The sequence below is a fragment of the Neopelma chrysocephalum genome, unplaced genomic scaffold, assembly GCF_003984885.1.
Source record: "Neopelma chrysocephalum unplaced genomic scaffold, ASM398488v2 Primary Assembly neopelma1_135, whole genome shotgun sequence".
In the NCBI taxonomy this organism is placed as follows: Eukaryota; Metazoa; Chordata; class Aves; order Passeriformes; family Pipridae; genus Neopelma; species Neopelma chrysocephalum.
In genome coordinates this window covers 838,835-857,628 of record NW_020897797.1, presented here as the reverse complement: position 1 = coordinate 857,628, position 18,794 = coordinate 838,835, and the positions used below count along the sequence as shown (strand labels likewise).

General features: G+C 39.8%; 1 protein-coding gene across 16 annotated transcripts in view; it reads right to left on the bottom strand.

Annotated features, from left to right (window-relative positions):
- The window catches only part of DAB1 (DAB1, reelin adaptor protein), a 437,418-nt gene that overhangs the window by 45,534 nt on the left and 373,090 nt on the right, over window positions 1-18,794 (bottom strand). For all 16 annotated transcript variants that reach the window (XR_003536774.1, XM_027698930.1, XM_027698929.1 and 13 more), the window contains 2 exons: window positions 15,868-16,007; window positions 13,493-13,591 (listed from right to left, as the gene is read on the bottom strand). Coding sequence is in view for 15 of the 16 variants with exons in the window: in XM_027698930.1 (XP_027554731.1) it covers window positions 13,493-13,591; window positions 15,868-16,007 (239 nt within the window). In the remaining variant the exon portion in view is untranslated. The remainder of the gene's footprint in view (window positions 1-13,492; window positions 13,592-15,867; window positions 16,008-18,794) is intronic.

Below are 18,794 nucleotides of genomic sequence, written 5' to 3'. Positions count from 1 at the left end.
GCAAGTGTCCTTGTTGGTGCCTCCTGGGACAGACACACAGGGATGCTCTCGGCTGGCCTGGCACTGTCCTCACTCCAGACCCTTGGAGTCAATTAAGGCAGCAGGACATAGCTTTGCCAGCACAGCAGTCTAATTGTGATGAATGGATCTATGATATTGAGCTAGCTGGATGCTCCAAGAACCTAATTTGTGAAAGAGAACACCACTAAGGTAATAAACTTCTGTCCAGCTCTCATAATTTGTAATAATGTCTGACAAAGACCAGATATGAATTTAGTTATTGTTCATTGTCTTCAGAAGCAAATGCTAAGTTGCTCATGCAGAAGATCCATTTATTAGATATATGAATTTGGAAAGGAACAAAACAAAACTGGAATGCACATATGGCAAATTTCATATCTTCACTTCAAAGGCTTTTCAATTTTTTATCGTACCAGGAACAAAAGTAGCTAGTTAAATTCAAAACCCTTGACCAATTACTATTAAGCCCAAGTTATATTTTAAATACGTACTTGCAAATATTGTTTCAGGACAAAGAAAATCCTAAAGGGCAAGGAAACATTTTCATAGAGCTTTGAAAAGACAGATGTGCTACACTAAAGCCGTGGTGCTGGGCCTCCCATGAGTCTTGTACTATTTTCTTATTGCTTCTGCATCAGACACAGTCGTTGTTTTATTAGGGTGGTTAAAGCAAAGGATTTGCACATCCATACCAAGAAGCAGCAAACCTGACCCTTGATACCAAAGTCAGTGGCCCCACTAGGCCATAAACAGCTCAGCAATGCAATATGCCCAAAACTGCAACTGAATCTATAGGCTGCAGTACATTGCCTTCCCTTGCCATCTCACTGTTTCAATGGGCTGTACAACTAACAGTACTTGCCTATAAGATATCATGACATTCTTTGGGATGGTCGCTGCCCAGTGGCCACTGCTGGGTTCCCAGGGCTGTAACACATACACAGGAGTGTATTCCCCCTTAGCACCCACCTCACCACCTTCTGCAAAACAGTCAGTAGAACAAAATAGCCATAAATATGTCAATATTGCCCTCTACTCTCCAATGAAAGCTTTCACACAGCTAAAGTGCAGCACCTTTGACCATGCCTTGTATTTTTTCCTGATAGACTGTGATGACTGCAAGACTTAGTGATTAAATCTCGAATCTGAAGGAGCACAATATTCAGAAATGAGACAGTTTGTTACAGCATCACTGAACCTCTCCATATTTTTACTGTGTTCATCTTTGTAGCTTGTGAATGTCTTTTGAGCAGCCTTTACTTTTTACAACGTTCTTTTGTTCCTTTACACCAACATTTCTCACCTCCTGAAATGCTTTTGATTTACATGAACAGCACAAGAAATTCCTTCATACAACTCCTAGGAGATATGGAGGTAATTTTTTTTTGCTTTAACTGTCTCAGATCTTAACTGCTTCAGATTCAGCAAGCATTATCAGTTACCCTCTTCTTGCAGCCTGTGATTTGAAAAACTCATCAGTGAAAGGCAGCCGCTGATTCTCTTGATTTGTCATGCAAACCCCATAAAGCAGAGCTTGCAAAGATCACAAAAACCCTACTCATACTGGCAATGCTAAAATTTAACCTGCACTGAATAGTCATCAAACAACAACTTTCTTGAACCATAAATCTAGTTGCACAGTGTTACAAACTTTACTGGAAAAGGGGAAAAAGGACAAGGAGGATTTATTTTAAATTTCTCTATTTATCTGTCAGATACTCTCACCAATTTAGTAACACTTTAAAGGGGGTTGAGAGACAGCACATGTACAGAGTCAAAACGGATTCGGTGAATTCACAATCTGTGTATAATCAGTATGTTTGTTGTGTTCATGAGCCAATTGAAAATGATGCAAAACAGTTGAGAATTTCAGGACACAATTTTTATACCTTTCAAATATAAAAGTGATTTCATAATCACCAAGGCATAGATGCAAGACATCCTGTGTTACACAATGATAGATTGATTTCAGTGGCACAGTAAAGAACTGGACAACAACCACTCAGCCCAACTCCTCCTCTCTAACAGCTTAATTATCTAGTGGCCAATATATAATTATACAGCAGCAGCTAAAGGTGACATCCTGAAATCTCTCTTCCACAGACACTGGTTTGGTTATGAGAAACTTGAGTTTATCTTCCATATCACAAACAGCTTTTCAGCCCACCCTTCTCTACTACTACTTTTGCTGAAATTCATCATCATGAGAAATTCTCCTGGTTCCCAGCAGAGACGTCTGAACTGCTGGATATATTTTTCCAGTGTAGAACAAGTCTGAGACGCTATGGCAGATGTTTTGAAAAGACTAAGGAACAACCTCTGTCCTTACTGTAAGATCTTGGATTATTCCATAACTGGAGGTGTACAATTGCAGAGCATTCTAACCATGTTGAAGGTGCTGAAGGCTGTTGATGGACTTGAGGTATCTGCTTGTTAGCAAAAGATGACTCTGGAGTGATGAGTTTTACAGTTCAGAAACAGCATCATGAACTACCTATCCTGGTCATAAAGACCATGACATTTTGTTTTCACTCTTCTGCAGAAGAGAGTAAACCTTTTCCTTTGAGTTACAATTGCACATATAAATAAGCTTCAGACAATCCCATAAATGGGATCATTCATCAATAAATCCTTCATTTGTTCAGGTCCCACAACAGACACTTCACCTTGGATATAAACCATCCACAGCAACATGACAAGTGTGCACAGCACTTGAGCCCTAAGACATGAATAAAATAAAATGTAAAAGGCAAACCTCAAAGAGACTCTAAAAAAGAACAAAGAACTTGCAGGTAATTTTTTGCTCAATTTTCTTTTTTTCTGCCCCCTGCATTATCCCAAGGTAGGAATTTCTGCAGCTGCACTTAGTAGGTGCTTGGCACATCTTGTTTCAACAGTTCTACATTTCAACTCAGGGAACAGAAAGCATTTGTAACCTCTGTCCTGGTACCTTCCAAAAGAGATCCCTAAAGCTCCCATTTGCACATTTTAATGCCCAGAGTTGTTTCTTCCCTGCTCATTTTCATGTAAAGCAGGCTTAATGTTTAGTTTTAGTTTTCTGCTGCTAATTGAAATCTCTAAAAGCAAACTTTGATTAACACTTTGCACGCAGACCTGGCTCAGCTGACAGCACAGCTCAACTCTGTTTGCTTTTCTCTCTCCTTGCCTTAGTTTTCTGTTCTGGCCATGGGTGTCACACAGGGTCCGCCTTTCAGAACAGCTCTCTGGCAATGCTGCCCTCACCTTCTACTTAAATGCACACAGTAAGGCCTTTCACAGCTTTGATGAATGGATGCTGGCTTGTTTTCTACTACTTATTCCTTTCATTCTTCCTCTTCTTTACAACTTCTGTGCACAGCACGTCTTCTCCTAATCAAACCTTAACTTACTCATTACTTCACTCTCAGCACTGCTCAGCACTGAGCCTTATGCACGTACAGGTTACACTCACACGTGCTTTTCACTTTAAAGTACTTCCAAATTTCTGTATCATCCACGGGAAAGCATTTGGCTAATTAAAGATTGCAGAAGGCTGCATATAAAACCTTTTACAAACCAACTCAGCCTTTTTAAAAGCAAGGACATAATCAAAAAGTTGGACTCAAATCCATATTTTGACTATCTAAAAAGAAAAAAAAAATACTTTGAGCTATGCAGAGCCAGGGCTAGGAGCCATATGTAGTATTTTCAGATACCTAGACTTCTTATTTGCTTTAAATGTCAAGGCACTCCAATTAATTAGTGTTCTGCCTCACCTATTCACAATGCTGCCTTTGAAATCAGCAGGAATGTCGCTGCGGAGCACAATGACGCAGAATTAGGATGGGACCCACAAAGGATTAAGAAGTATTAACAGCAGAGACAGGTAGAATGCTACAATTCAGGGACACGTCAGGCACTGCTGTACGATTACCACTGGGCACTGGGAGCACAACAGGAGATGCTGTTCCAGCCCCTGGGCTCTGTGACACATGGCTGCCCACATGCTGAGCACACAGTGCATCCACCACAAAGGTCATGGAGTACAATGATCGCATTTAGGAGGACAACTTCTATGCCCAGTTATTTTTATATCAAGCAAAGCTCTACTGGTATCAGAAATTTATTACTTATTCAACCGAAAGATGGGGATAAAAGCAGGTATCTGTGTTTGCTAAGTGTTGTTAAATAAGAGCAGCCAGTGGCAGCAGTCTTGCCTCCTCTTCTCCTTCCACAGGACCACTTATGACATAAACTAGGAGGGAAAAAAAAGGTGCTTATTTACCTCTATCAGACTGAACAAAGCTCTTGCTGACTTCCCTGTAAACACAAACATGTTCCTGAGGGCAGAACATCATCCCTCAATTTAATTTCCAATAGGTATCTTTTACTATCATCCTGCAAACTCCAGGGATAAATTTAAAAGTAATCCTTCCAGCAGTTTCCCTCTCCTATTGCCCTGACAGTGAAGGACATCTGTCCCTCTTGCATCTGACCCCAGCAGTAGGAGAGGTTAAACAGCCCAAAATGTAGCACAGGAATTCAGAAACATCCTTGGTACTATTGCTACCACCAGGGCAAACCCAAAATTGCAGAGCAGCCTACCAGATAAAATGCACTGAATAGGACGGAAAATCACCAGCACCCCTGGGGTGTAATGTTTCCCAGCCATCTCCACCAAGGAACAGTGGATTTCAAAGGGGGATGTAACTTTCTGTTCTGGCACCCGCTGAAGGTCCCCCACTGCTCTCCAGGGAGGTTTCAGACCATCTCAGCTGCCTGTGCTATTATTATGTCAGCACTTCTCTTGCTAAATCCTTTCCCAAGCAGTCTGCAATCCAGTCATTGTAATTCCAGGTGTGCTGAAAATGGGCCTCAAATTTTCCTCTCCTGTGTGATGCATTAACCTGTCTTAAAAATGCCAATACTTGCACATAACTCTGTATTTTGGGTGCTCTTCTGTAAGACAAAATTGCAGCTGGAAAAAGGAATATGGCTCTGCAGAAGACAGCAGGACCACAACGTGCCATTCACATCCTAACTTATTTATCTGGATTACAAAAGGGTAGTGACTACAGGCAAACCTCCCTCCCCACCTCAGTATACCTCTATACTATAACTTTTCTGCCATGGGACAACAGGAGGGATCCTGTGCAGCTCCACTATGTAACAGGATCCATGATGACAAACATGTTGACTTTCAACTTCTTAGCAAAATTCACCCCAAATTCTGGTTAAGCATACCAAACACTTAAATTATACAAAATCAGAAGTGTTGGCATGTAATTTTTACTACAACAGCCCTGCACACAGATACCCATCCCCATATGCAGTGGAAGCCAAATGGCAATTGGGAATATGCCAATGTTCATAATACCTATTATTGGGAACTACTATAAATCACTGTTGTAACAATGTAATAGTGAGATTCTCCATACCATAATGCAGAATGCATGTAAGCACTACTTCCCTTTCTTAAATCCATCCTGGGGTGCTTGGATTAAACAACAGGAGGCCAGATACAGCCAAATGAGACCATCACTAAACTCATAAAATCTCATTTTCTGCCTCTTTGAAAGCAATCAACTTTTTACCCTTTTCACACTGAAAAAACATAACTACAACAAAATCGCACAAATTATTTCAATTTGGATAAAATGTCTTGGAATAGCTTTATTTTATCTTCATGGCAATTAGGGCCAGAAATCTCACGAGGCAGTTCCTGCAGATTCTGACCACAGGAAGGCTGAACTCAGCTCTAGATCAGAGCTTTTTCAGATGAGAGAAATGAGAAAAATTTCAGCCTTCCTCTGTATGCCAAGTGTTAGGAGGGAAGACATAAGGCTCAAACCAAAGCTCTAGATCCCCAAGACTTCACAATGTGCACAATCACATCCAAATTTTGCCTTCTGGGTTCTTTTTTTCCACAGGAACAAAACTGCCATAACAGATAGGGCTTTTACAATCCTCATATAGCAAACTGGGCATCTAAAGAACGTAACTCTGTGAGCTTGTGGCTATTAAAAATCCCTGTGGAGCACTCTGAACTACCCAAACTGTCCAGGGCCCAGTTTGGAGGGCCAATAATAAATGAATTACAATAGTCAATAAGGGATGTAATTAAGCCAGTAGGTTCTTCTGACATTTACATTTTGCTAACTGTCAAACGTTATTCATGAAATGTGTTATTGTTTCCCTTTTAAAGTATCAAAAGACTATAAATACCTTGCAAGAGTAAAATGCAGGGTGTTAAGCCCTCTACTCTGCCATATTCTAATTAGACACATTTATTGCATGTAGAACAGTAAATGCCATGTTTTACTGTTCATATTTACAAGCAGAAAGATGGAAACTGTCAAGGAACAGAGAATGACTCCCAGTCAGCCAGAGGGATCTTCTGCAGGCAGAAGCTGAGGACAACGCACAAGAAAGGCCCCAAATGTCACCATTTTCAACTGCATGTGCAAAATTTGACTTTGCTCTTTTCCAGTTATTGCTCTTTATTGTCATAACACAGTATTTTTATCACTGTAGTCCTTAAAAGTCCTCAGCATGGTCCAAGACCCAACATTTCTTAGAAAAATTTCCTATAACTAGGTAATACTGATTAAAAAAAAACTGAATTAAAAAGGAGTTTACACTTTAATTCAAAATTTTGAGAGCTAAGGGCCAGATGTCCCTCAGGAGACCTCTGGGATGCATGACTGCAGTAGCTCCTCCTCATAAACCAACAACTTTGTAGCGTGGGAGTGTTTTAAAGAAAAAACAAGGAGGTACTGTATGAACATGTGTAAATAATTCCTCCAAAGTACGATGGGCAAGATGGGAAGAGACCTGGAGGCAATTATTAGGAAAACTGAATAAATGAATGATGAATGATGGACTAATTCCTTGAAAGCTGGTAAGAGTAAAGGCAGCCATGAAGAGCCTGGAAAAAAACAGTTCAGCAAAGGGCTGATAAAAAGAGAAGGCAGATGCAGCATAGGAATGCAAAGGGAAGTGTGACATGATCAAAAGAATAAGCTGAGACAGCGATCTTGGCAGTCATGATGGATTTCAAAAATAAAAGCCAAATTTGTCAAGGACAAAGAAAAGGATAACAATTGAGACACGGGGTGAAGAGGGGCAGGATTGGGTTTTAACTGTAAGCATGACAGTAAACGCTGTATTTCGGAGCAGGTAAGAAAAATTCTGCAAGATCTGGAGTTAGCCTGGATTTAACAATCAAAAACAACACTGGGTCAAAAAGGCTGCTGAAGTTACAGGGCTGAATAATAGATGATGCTGATATTTTCCTCAACTCTCTGAAAAGGAGGTCAGAGGGAGACCTTTGGGAGTCAGGATTAAAAGGCCTGGTTTAGCCACATTAAGCTTGAGCTGCTGGCTAAACACGTAAAGAGAGGGCTGGAGAGACAGATCAAGATTTGAACAGAAGACGGAGCTGGCATCATTTGTTTCGACACAATAACCAAATCTATAGTTGCAAATTAAATAATTCTGATAAAAAGCACGGCAGGAAGAAAAAGAGATCAAGGACAGAAAACACCCAGGAAATCCCAGATGAAAGCTGCAGGGAGAAGAACTAGGGACACGGGTTAAATCCAGAGACAAGAGTCATGGAGGCCAGGTGGAGGACTTTATGCAAAATCAGCTGATCAGGTAAGATGCTCTCAAAGTACTGCACCTGAGATGAGCCATGAAGAGGCCAGCAGGAAGTTTAGGAAGTTTGGGAAGTTTCAAAGACAAAACCCACCTCTGGGAGCCCCAGGCAGAGACTATCAGCAGTCTCCTGGCCAGTACCACACTCTGGCAAACACAAAATTCAGTGAACTAATCACACCATCTCTCCTGCTCACTGCAGAGCAAGTAGAGAGCAGAAGGAATTAATTCCTTCTTTTATTTCTATTTTTAAGTATTCAGAGATGCTCGGTGATAGAGACTTGACAGTTTGACATTTCATCTGCTCCAGCACATGTGCTTCAAGGAATAACTACGGATCCATAATCGTACCTCGATTTCTGGTCACAGATGCCAAAACCAACAGATTTCAGTAAAGTCAAGAAGTACCTTTGGTACATTTTAAATTAGGTATCTTCTGCCAAAACTGAGAATTTTAATCTTGTTAAAATTTTCTTTCAGCCAAGTTTAGCTGTCCTGTTAGCAATCTATCAGCATAATTAACACCATCATTCACATCAAATAGAGAAGAGCAGCAAACCCAGGGGTTATCAGCATAAACCTCTTGGAACATGCTGGAAGCTTTATAGAAAGAACTTTGAGAAATCTGTGCATTATAAGGTCAAGAGAGCTCAAAAGTTCAGGAGGATGGGTGAGATGTTGGCATCTAAAACACTCTTTGGAACATACCAGTGCCATAACATTACCTCAATAGAAGAGAGAGACACGACCTGAGGACAAGCAGACTTAAGACTTAAAGCAGAAACATAATCACCAGTTCTGTGGCCATCATGAAAAGGAAAATTAACTCTTTTGTATGAAAGGCTACAGGTAAGGTCTAGTCCCCCTTCCATGGAACAAGGAGGTGCTATTCACTGAGAAACACCATCTCAGGTAGGTAAACTTCAAAAATAATAAAATAAAATCCTCATCAAAGATAATGAAGGTTGGAGTAACAGGTAGGTAACAGTAACAGAGAGTCAACATGGAATACATGTATTTATACATACAGTTTTCCTTTCTGGATTTCATACTAACAGCCTGAAGAAAATGTCTAGAAATTAAATTCATAAAACCTCAGTAACACACTGCAATACTTCTCTGTAATACTGTAACCCCATTAGATACTTTTTTCCTAGAAATTTTACAATCCCACAGGTTGTACCCTATATTTGTTAAAGATATGAGTCAATATCTCTGAAAGACAAGCCAGTCCCTCTAAAGTGCAGAACAGACAATGCAAATGAAACTCACTTTTAGGGTGCTACACAAGACAAAATAGGAAAAAACTGGTGAGATGACTGTCATTTTCATCAACTGGGTTACAATCCATCTGTTCAGGGTATTTGCCATAAATAAACAAGATACTGACACCAATCTACCATGCTTTTTGGACAATGGAGGAATCTAGATAAATAATTAAGCTACAACAATACCCCATACAGAGATATATATTATGGCATATTCTGGTAATTTGCATATCCATGATTTATTTAAAATTTTACTTTAACAGAAATAATACTTTAAAGCCAAATAGTAATTTTTTGCTTTTATCTTATTTCTTTTTCACAATGTCTGGGTTTTCCATTAAAGCCAACTAAAAATAACAAGAGTTTAAAAGCACAGCTCACTGCATGAAAGTAGCAGAAAATGTTTTCCCAAGCATTTTACAGAATTTAATTATTAGTTTCAAATACATTTTTGGAAAGTAACCTACAGTAAACAAAGATTTATTGTCACATAAATAAACAATGAGACAATTACAGGCTCTTCATGGAGCCCATATTAGTCACGCACGTCCAATGAAGCATTACTAAGCTATCACAGGGAGATGGCCTGATGTGTGTGATTAACAAAATAACACTCATAAATAGCTAACCAACAATGATGGGCCTTTAAAAATTTTGCATACCCTTCTATAAATGCAGAGTTATGGCTTTTGTTGCTTTCTAAAGAAATCACCAACCACTAAGTTCCACCCTGAAAAGGAGAATATTAAATAACATAATGCAATTATTTGCATTTTTGCCTTCTACATGCTTTTGAAAATATAAAAGAACTCTCATGAAATATGACTAATGAAGAATATACTACAGCATGAGATATAACCAAGATGGATATGACAGAATAAATGATGAAAAATTATTTTCATATAATATGCAGCCATGAAATCTCTCAAGTGGCAATGGGTAGAGAAAGCATGGGTTTAGCAATAATTATGGTAGATTTTTTTATGTTAAAAAAACAAAGAGATGTATTTCCCTCCTGTGAGGTATATATTTGGCAAACATATTCTGGAGAAAGTAAGTGGGATGTATGGATCCATGGCATGGAATGATGGAATAAAAGAAAGGATTGTTATTATTTCTATTGCAGTGCTGTAGAGGAACTATATTGTATTGCATCTACAGTGTAAACTCACAGCAAATCCTTCTTGCATTTTTCTTCGTGAGATAAACTCTTTCCAAATGATATTCCACCTTCACCCTAGTCTCCTTCATGGATAAATTTACTCAAAGGGCAGAATTCCTGATGGCTGGAATAATAGCATTATTAAAATCAATATTTTTGATGAATATTAGGTCTGGAACATATTAAAGAGAGCTATAAAGTACAGGGGGAAAAAACCCCGCTTATCATTTTCAGTAGTAACCCAACTACAGCCCTTCATCTGTAACGAATTATGGAGTAATTCCCCTAAATCATCTGTATGAAGTCAGCTATGACACTGCCAATTTTAAAAAAAATTTGCTAGTTTTGAGCTACAAATTGATTTTTTTATTGTGACAAATTAAAATCCAATGGCAGCCTACAAGACATTCAACATACAGAAGCCCACATTTTTTCAGAGTATTTTTTTCTCTTTTCTATCACACCAGACTGCCACTGTGGCGGACGTGACAGCAATAGCCAATGGTAAAAGTTAAGGAAGGACATTCTGAAGAGGTAAATAATCTTCAAAAATAAACAATAAATGAGCTCTGTGGCCCAAAATATCCTTCTGGGAATTCCAAAATGATGGAAATACAACTAAGGGAGAACGCAATGTGGGGGCAGACCAGGCTGTTAAAGGAGGAGAAAGCAAATGCAGGATTATTTGACTGTTCCCTATTAAGGGGTATTTTTTTCCCTATTGTATGAATGTAAACATTAGTCTCCAAACTTCATAAATTATTAAGTTTAACATGGATATCAGAAGATCAGTGTGAGAGAAACATAACCTTATTGCAACCCCTTTTGCTTCCTTCCCATCAAAAGATCCAGGCCAAGAAACTGTACATTCCCAGTTTTGCCAGCCTGTGGGATTTTTCTAAATCAAGGATGGGATTGTCAGTGTCCTACATCACCTAATTTTGCCTTCTAGGAGGTTCCTCATCATAGCAGTGATGCAGCTTTCTTTGGGGTCATTTTAACACAGAGACATCGAGGTGAGACTACACAGATGGTCTCATTTACTGCTCTGCCAGCTGACATCTCTCAGCATTCCACCAGGATGAGCCATAGCTGTATGGATGAGATATGGTGCATCACCCCTAAATATTTGTCTCTTGTGCTGTGGGAAGAATCTTGCCCCAGCAGTGCTCCAAGAGCCTGGAGACTCTGCCGGGACCTGTCCATTAATTTGCGTATTTCAGATTTTGAGATTCCCAACAGGAACGGGAATGAGATGACAACTCATGGTAAAGCAGAGACTGGCTGGATGAGAGAGTCTATGAAAAGAATGAGACGAGAGTGTGAAACTTTGGGACATGGAGAGACCCAAGCCACGGAAAAAGCCAAAGGGATGGTGGCTCTGAAAAACCAGCAGAGGATTTCATGCACTCCTGCTTCAAAACCTTGACATGGAAAGCATGATTCTCCTGCTTTCAAAACACGTAAAAACTGATGTCGAAAGCTCCCCACAGCTCTTTGTCACAGTCCTGTTCCAAGAAGGACAACTCAATACTCCTGTCCATCACTCCAGCAGCTCAGGGGCAGACATTTGGAAGGTGGATTTAGAGGTTTCATTCTAAGCCTCAGTGAGTGAGTGACAGGTTTACTATAAGGATGATATAGATGTGTCAGATTTAGAGTACACGGTGTCAGAGTTATGAAATGAAGGAGACTGTTCCCATGTCCCCACCTTACCAGCTGCAGACAGGAGAGTGTGCAGGATGCTGCAGGAAAGACAACTGGAATAAAGCACACCTTTGTTTCTAAAACACATCCCCTTTAACCTCTTTATTCTATGCAGAGAAATCCAACGTTTGAGAAACATTCAAAGACAAGGGGAAAAGGACTAGTCTTTCTCTTTCTTCTTTTTTATTTTTCCAAGAAAAGGCTTTAGTCTTAGGAAAATAACTGTGGCCTGAGTGCAATTTTCACTGACAGTCCTAATTCTGACATTTTCTATTTTCTGTAACCCCAGCAATGTTCTCTGCAACACTGCTTTTGTATGAATACTTTACACAGGCTGTACACAACACATCCCAAATGAGCTTTTCATTACTAACTACTCGTATTACGTATCAGTGAGCTCAACGACATTGATTTTCTAATAATATAAATTAACTGGCAAAGATAATTTCATCTATCATCAGTAGGGTTTTATTTCTGGCATCATGTTAAATAGTTAATCTTCCAAAAGATTAAATCAAGAGCTTTTTAAAATTCAAGGCAGAGCTTCAACTGCTGTAAAAATCTTCTTAATTATGATTAAAACAGTTTGTGTGTTGTTGCTTTATATCTAAGTAGTATAATGTTTTGCTTAGGTTTCTTTTTTTGGAGCAATTTAAAAAATCAAACAGGGTATTGCTATGGCAAAAACTGTGTAAGACATGGAAATCTCTGCAACTTCCTCAACCAGATGTTACCAGGGAAGGTGCTGCTTGGCAGCTTTACATGGCAACCTCAAACTTTCCAGTGCCTTTTGCCTCCCATTCCATACAATATATAATTTTTCTACCACTGACAACACATGAGCTCCGATTCTGATGGTTACTGGGCTCCTCACTGAAGACTGGCATTGCTGTTAATAGGATATATCACACTATGGTGACTACATACAGCTGCATTCGTGTGGAATTATGGATCTGACAGAAATTCTTATGACTACCCTGGGACATCTTGAGGACAATCTCAGCTAAGTGTGTTCTGCTCCCCAGCCCACATTGTCCTTCCTTTTCTCTCCCTATCTCAGGCACCGTGAGGAAGATCAGCTTCACTCTTCTGGAGTTGTCCACAGCTCCCTGTTCCAGCTTGTTTTCATCCCCTCAGCTTACTCTGACACAAGGAGCCCAGTCCAAGGCAATTCTCACCTCTAATCCTAATCCCTTGTCATGAGACCCTCAAAAGTCACCTGACCTGTACCGCTGAGGAGTCTTAAGCAGCATCCAGAGGATGGGGTGCAGCTGGACCCAGAATGGATGAGAAAACCTGTATGGGCACAGATACCAGTGTGACCCATGGACTCCTGCAGTCCTGAAATACTGAGCTGGCATTTCAAAGATGCAATTTTTTATCTGCTGAAAGAAAACAAATCCCTTTTTGCCACTTCTGGACTCAGAGCTGTGAGCATAAGGAGAATCCGTGTGCTCCAGTAAGTGGTTCAGCAGCAATATCCAGGACATGGCTTTACAATAAACCATGTCCCCATGCTACACTCTACAAGTCATGTAATGACTGGCTCTGACAGATGATAAACCTTTATCAAGCTTCTCAGATGCTTCATGTGTGTTTACACTGATGAGATATCACAGCCCAGTCAGGAAATGCTTCTAAAGAAACATCCATGAAAAGATTCAATTCTGCTCCATCAACTGATCATTTTACTTACCCCTGTCTTTTCATCAAAGATTTTGATTCCCCCAAAGGAAACTGTTAAGAAGACTTTTTGTTTATGTTCTCCTTTCGAACGAGCCGCAGCAACAATTCCCTATGGAAAAAAAGAACAGTTTGGTTGGTTTCGTGACTCTTTCGGGTGCCACAGCAGAGCACAGATTTGCTTGTGGACTATTCCCCACTTTTCTGGGAAAACTTCAAGGCTTTCCAGGAACAGTCCCCCTCTTACTTCTGGCTTCTTCTCTTTTTTCAAGGTATCAGATCTCTTTATGCTGCCAAGAGAGCATTTCAAATGTGCTCCCACCTCCAACTGCTGCACTAGCTAATCCTCCATGAAATTTGTTTTCATGGAAGCTGAAGGTCATCTCCAGCACACTTCTCCCAGCTATAAGCTGCTCTGTTTTCTTTTCTTTTATTTTTTTTTAAGGAAAAAACCCAACAAGGAGCAGAGGAAAGAAAATGCCAACAAACTTCAGCTTACTTCATGGGCACATTTATTTGGAATAAGCAAACTGAGCTTTTTATAGAAGAAAAACATTATTCTCAAAATATAACTACACCTGTGCTGTAAACTCAGACTTTTACTTTTTAAGTGAACTTGCCAATGTCATCTCATGCACCACTCTACCTCAGTGTAACTATAATAGTAGCTTCTGTTTCCACCTTCTCAGGAGCCTGTCCTGGTCAACACCACCGTACTAAGATCAAATGCAATCAATTGCACTCCTAAATAAATGAAAATATTTAGCCTTTATCTGGCTATCTGAAATTTCAACATGTTTTAAGAACCACTAACTTAGGTTCTAAGACCTTCATGAGATCATTGTTGCCATTACACAGACATGATATCAAAAGTCACCCCAAAACTTTATGGGTGGCCTTAAAACCCATGTTGTAGGACACTGGATTTCCAGAGCCCAAAACTTCATGTTATGCCACCAAATGTGAATTTCTAGTGCTACCTTTCCTTAATAGTTTTAGTCATTTCCCAGGCTGCTTAGATTAATATTCCCACCATGCAAACAGGTTATCAGCCATCTGGGAGATGTGGAAATGGCAATCCATGGAGGAGAGAGACAAAAAGGCTTGCGCAGCACAACAGTAGCAACTCTCCCCAATTCCTTCTAAAAACTATGAAACAGTGAGAAATATCCAGCACACATTTAAATCAGGTAGGAATATTGTGGCCAATGTGACATATCAATAGAACACCTTTTAGAACAGATTAGTTTTTGCTTTCCATAAAACTGATTTGTAAATTATCTACCAGATCTTGCTTTTAGATTGTTGAACCATAGCAGGGATGTCCCCCCCTGCTGTTTCTTAATGAATAACTTATTCCTCCCGGATAGTCGGGACTGGAACCCTGCAGGTTGGTAGTGAACAAGACACCATTTAGTGATTTCTCCTCCTGAAAAAATCAGCAATAGAAATCCACCAGCTCTCTTGGCAGAGTGGTGGGGAGAGGACTGGCAGGAAATAAAAAAGGGAAAAAACTGCAAAGGGTTTACTCCTAGAACTAGCTTGTAACCTACAATGCAGATGGCAAGTCAACAGCCAACACTGCGCTCCAGGAAAACACAACCTATCCCTCCTTCCCAACAACACAAGCTCTTCCACATGTCCCAGGGTGAGGGAAAGGATGCTTCCTATAAACAGCTCTCATGCTCTTTGAGGGGTGTGAGAAAAGTCTCAGCCAGAGAGATGTCTATCATCGCTCTGACACCACTGGTGCTTTCAGACTGCCTACTCTCCAAGTTTACAGTTTGCTCAAATCTGCCCTTGTCACTGCTCAATTTCTTCCCCAAAACTCTGGGGACTTCTCTTTATCATCCCATGCTCCGTCCTCCCAGTGCACTGCCTCCTGATTTTGTAACCCATGAGTCCTGCCATTATAGGTTCAAGGCATTCTCTTCCAGTGAGGACACAGGTCCCCTCTATATCTGGCTACCTACACCCAACACTGTCACTAACACCTTCCTGCCTGTCCCCATAGGAGGTAACAGCCACAGGCAGGGCTGTAGTTGATTAGCAATGTCATAGAAAATATTCTGATACACCATTTCTCTCCACAGTGCTTTACTTCCCCCTTTGCATAATAAAATTATTCAATTTGCAGATGTGTTGTTTATAATTTGTGGACAAATTGCAGTGGTGTCAATCACGAATAACTACTGAAGTCAGAGATAATGTATGAAAATTAAACCAGGATAAGCAATACCAGCCAGGAGTTCATGTAAAATTGACTGATTTCAATACATAATTAACCAGACCGAGACTCGGTGTCACGAAAGGAGAACGAGTAAAAGTTCAAGCTGAAATTTGCTCCCTTTGACTCCATAATATTAAGTATTACAAGTTTCACTGCACCTTGAGCTTCATCATGGAGTCTTGGCATAACTTGTCTCCTCGTGCTGCAGAAACCTCATCTATCCCAATCAGTTTTGCTTTGTATCGGACACCGTCACCTTTAAACCTCTTTATTAAAGTGGCTTCGCTGCGATCCTGACCTGAAAAGACAAAAGGGAAACAAGGCAATTTACATGAGTGCAAAGGAAAATAAATGAATAAACACAATTAAGTGGTAAATTAGATCTAACTCCTATCTCAACACCGAAACACGCAAACATTTCAATAAAATTAGAAGGAAAGTACTAGTTCAATAAAACCCTTTGGCCTCACTGCCTCAAATGAATTCACAGTGGAATTGTTGCCATACAAAATCTTCTGCACAAAATTTGCACACAAATTAGGTTTGAAGAAGTAAGAGATAAACCTGAATCAGAGCTCATGGATCTGAAAACTTGTGATCTGTACGAGTTGTTTTAATCCCAATACACACGAGAATTCTACATTTTGCAGACAAAACTCCAACAGAAACATGCTACTATTTCCTTGTATACTGACTTATCTAATTGTATCAACAATATTTAGACCATTAACATTTGAAAGATGGATAACCAAATTATATTATTTGCCTACAGAATACTGCTGCTTTAGAACCTCCACAAGAAATACTGTCTCCTTGTTCTATTCTTTTTGCTTATAGGCATACACAAAAAAACCAGAACTAGCAAAGGCTGCTCTTGCAGGCTCACCCTGAGAAGCTTAAAAAAAGGCAAATACGTTTCTTAATAAAAAAACAATTGGAGGTAAGAGAGCACTGTATGGATAAGGCCAATTGTGCTGGTTTTCTTCATAGGAGCTCATATGGTGCTGTGTTTTGGATCTGTGCTGGAAATAGTGCTGAGCAGGCTGCCCAGGGAACTGCTGGAATCACCATTCCTGGAGGGATTTAAAAGACGTGTGGATGTGGCACTTGGAGACATGGTTTAGTGGTGGGCTTGGCAGTGCTGAGGGAATGGTTGGACTCTATGACCTTACAGGTATTTTCCAACCCAAATAATTCTATGATTCTGTGACTGGCTGCACATTGGTTGGTGGTAAGCAACTGTTTTTCATTGGCATCACTTGTCTTTCTTGGATTTTACTTCTCTTTTTCCACTATTTTTCTTCCCATTACCAAAATAATAATAATAAAAATAAAAATAACAACAACAACAACATTTCAACTATTAAGCTATCCTTACCTCAACCCATGTGTTCTCTCACTTTTACCCTTTCAGTTCTCTTCCCCTCATTCTGCTGGGAAAGAACTGAGTGGCTGGGCAGTATTCACTTGTCAGCTGGGGGCTAAATCACACCACCAAATGTATCTAAATTACAATGCTCAGACTGGCCTGAGCCACATGAGTGTGACACCACAGCAATCCACAAAAGGGACATCTTTGTCAGGAGGACTTCCCCCCCCCCCCCCCGAGTATCTGCAGAACAGTTTTTCCTGCGTCTTAGCAGGAAGAAATATGTTAGTTAGGGAATAAGTCTTCCAAAAATTGATTAAAAATATATTTTGCAGCTGTCTGTGGAATTTCTTGCTAGGACCTCAAAAAAACAGCAGCAAGCTGTAAATAATTGCAACCAAACAGGGAACCAAACAAACAACATTAAAGGCACAAATCAGCAAGCAAAACTGTAAGATCTTTAAAGAATTTGCAGTTTCTTGGACCCAACTGATTCCTCCAAAAGAACATGATCTGACATTCCTAAAATTTACACTATTACCACCTAAGAGCTCTAGTCACAGATTCTGCCCCATCATTCCAGTTAGTGTAAAAGAATGAACCAAGAACCATAGTCTTCTATAAATCAACCACAGGTCAGAGCCTAGTTTTAGACACCTACATTTCAGAATTCTGGCCCAAATTTTCTCCAAAGCTCATTCCTATTTAAAAGGTCAGATTTAAGCACTGAAAAATTAATAAAATCTGCTACTGTGCTTCTGTTTTTTGATAAGCAGAAGTACAGAAGCTTTGGGGGAAAATGTTATTTTGTCTGGCATTTCTATTAGAAGTACCTTCTTCAGCAGTCAAACTTGGGTCAGCTTGCTAATTTACACATCCATCAACTGGATGAATAAACTTTAGGTTCAAAACTATGGAACTGAATTTTTTACAATACCATTATGAGTATATACGACCAGCAAAGAGTACTTCCAAATGAAGATACTAATTTGGTTCTTCTCCCCCCAGAGTAGAGCACTGCCCATGCTGTGAGCTAATGATGAATTAAATGTATATTAAAAAACAAAGCTATATTAAGCATTTTGAGATCTTTAAGTATGTTTGAGCTCGCAAATGCTATTTCTTTCAAAGAAAAATATCAGCTCAGAGTAATGTTTTACGCCTCATTCATAGCCCCTTAAAAATAAGGCAGCTGCTAAGTGCTTGCTGTGATACTTCAGCAGCCACCCAACTGTTCCCCTTGATCTGTTCTCACCCCTGTTCCCTCAAAAGAAGTGAACAAGGTTCAAACTTCATGCTCTTGCATTATATTGTATTAAAAATTTTAAAAAAAAAGGCAAATGAGACACAAATGATGCATCAGAAATTCTCAGCAGTGCTAATAATGTTCCCCAGGGAAACGTCAAGGCAGATGTTGGCACCACCAGCTAAAAACAACGAAAAAACATTTTCCACTTTCAGCCTCTGGAGCGGGGCAGGAGGGAAAACATCTGGAGACACAACAAAGTACAATGATAACAGCGGACTTTTCCATATGTCTTTTATACTCGCAAAGGTATCCTGTTGATTTGCAATAAATACAATCCAATTCCAACAGCTTCCTTACCAAAAATTTCCAACCTTATGTCTTCCTTAGGGCCAAAGGCAGCTGTGAGCTATTAGCATGAGTATGTAAATGTTCAAGAGTGTCTTCTGAGTCCAAGTCGTGACTGTGAC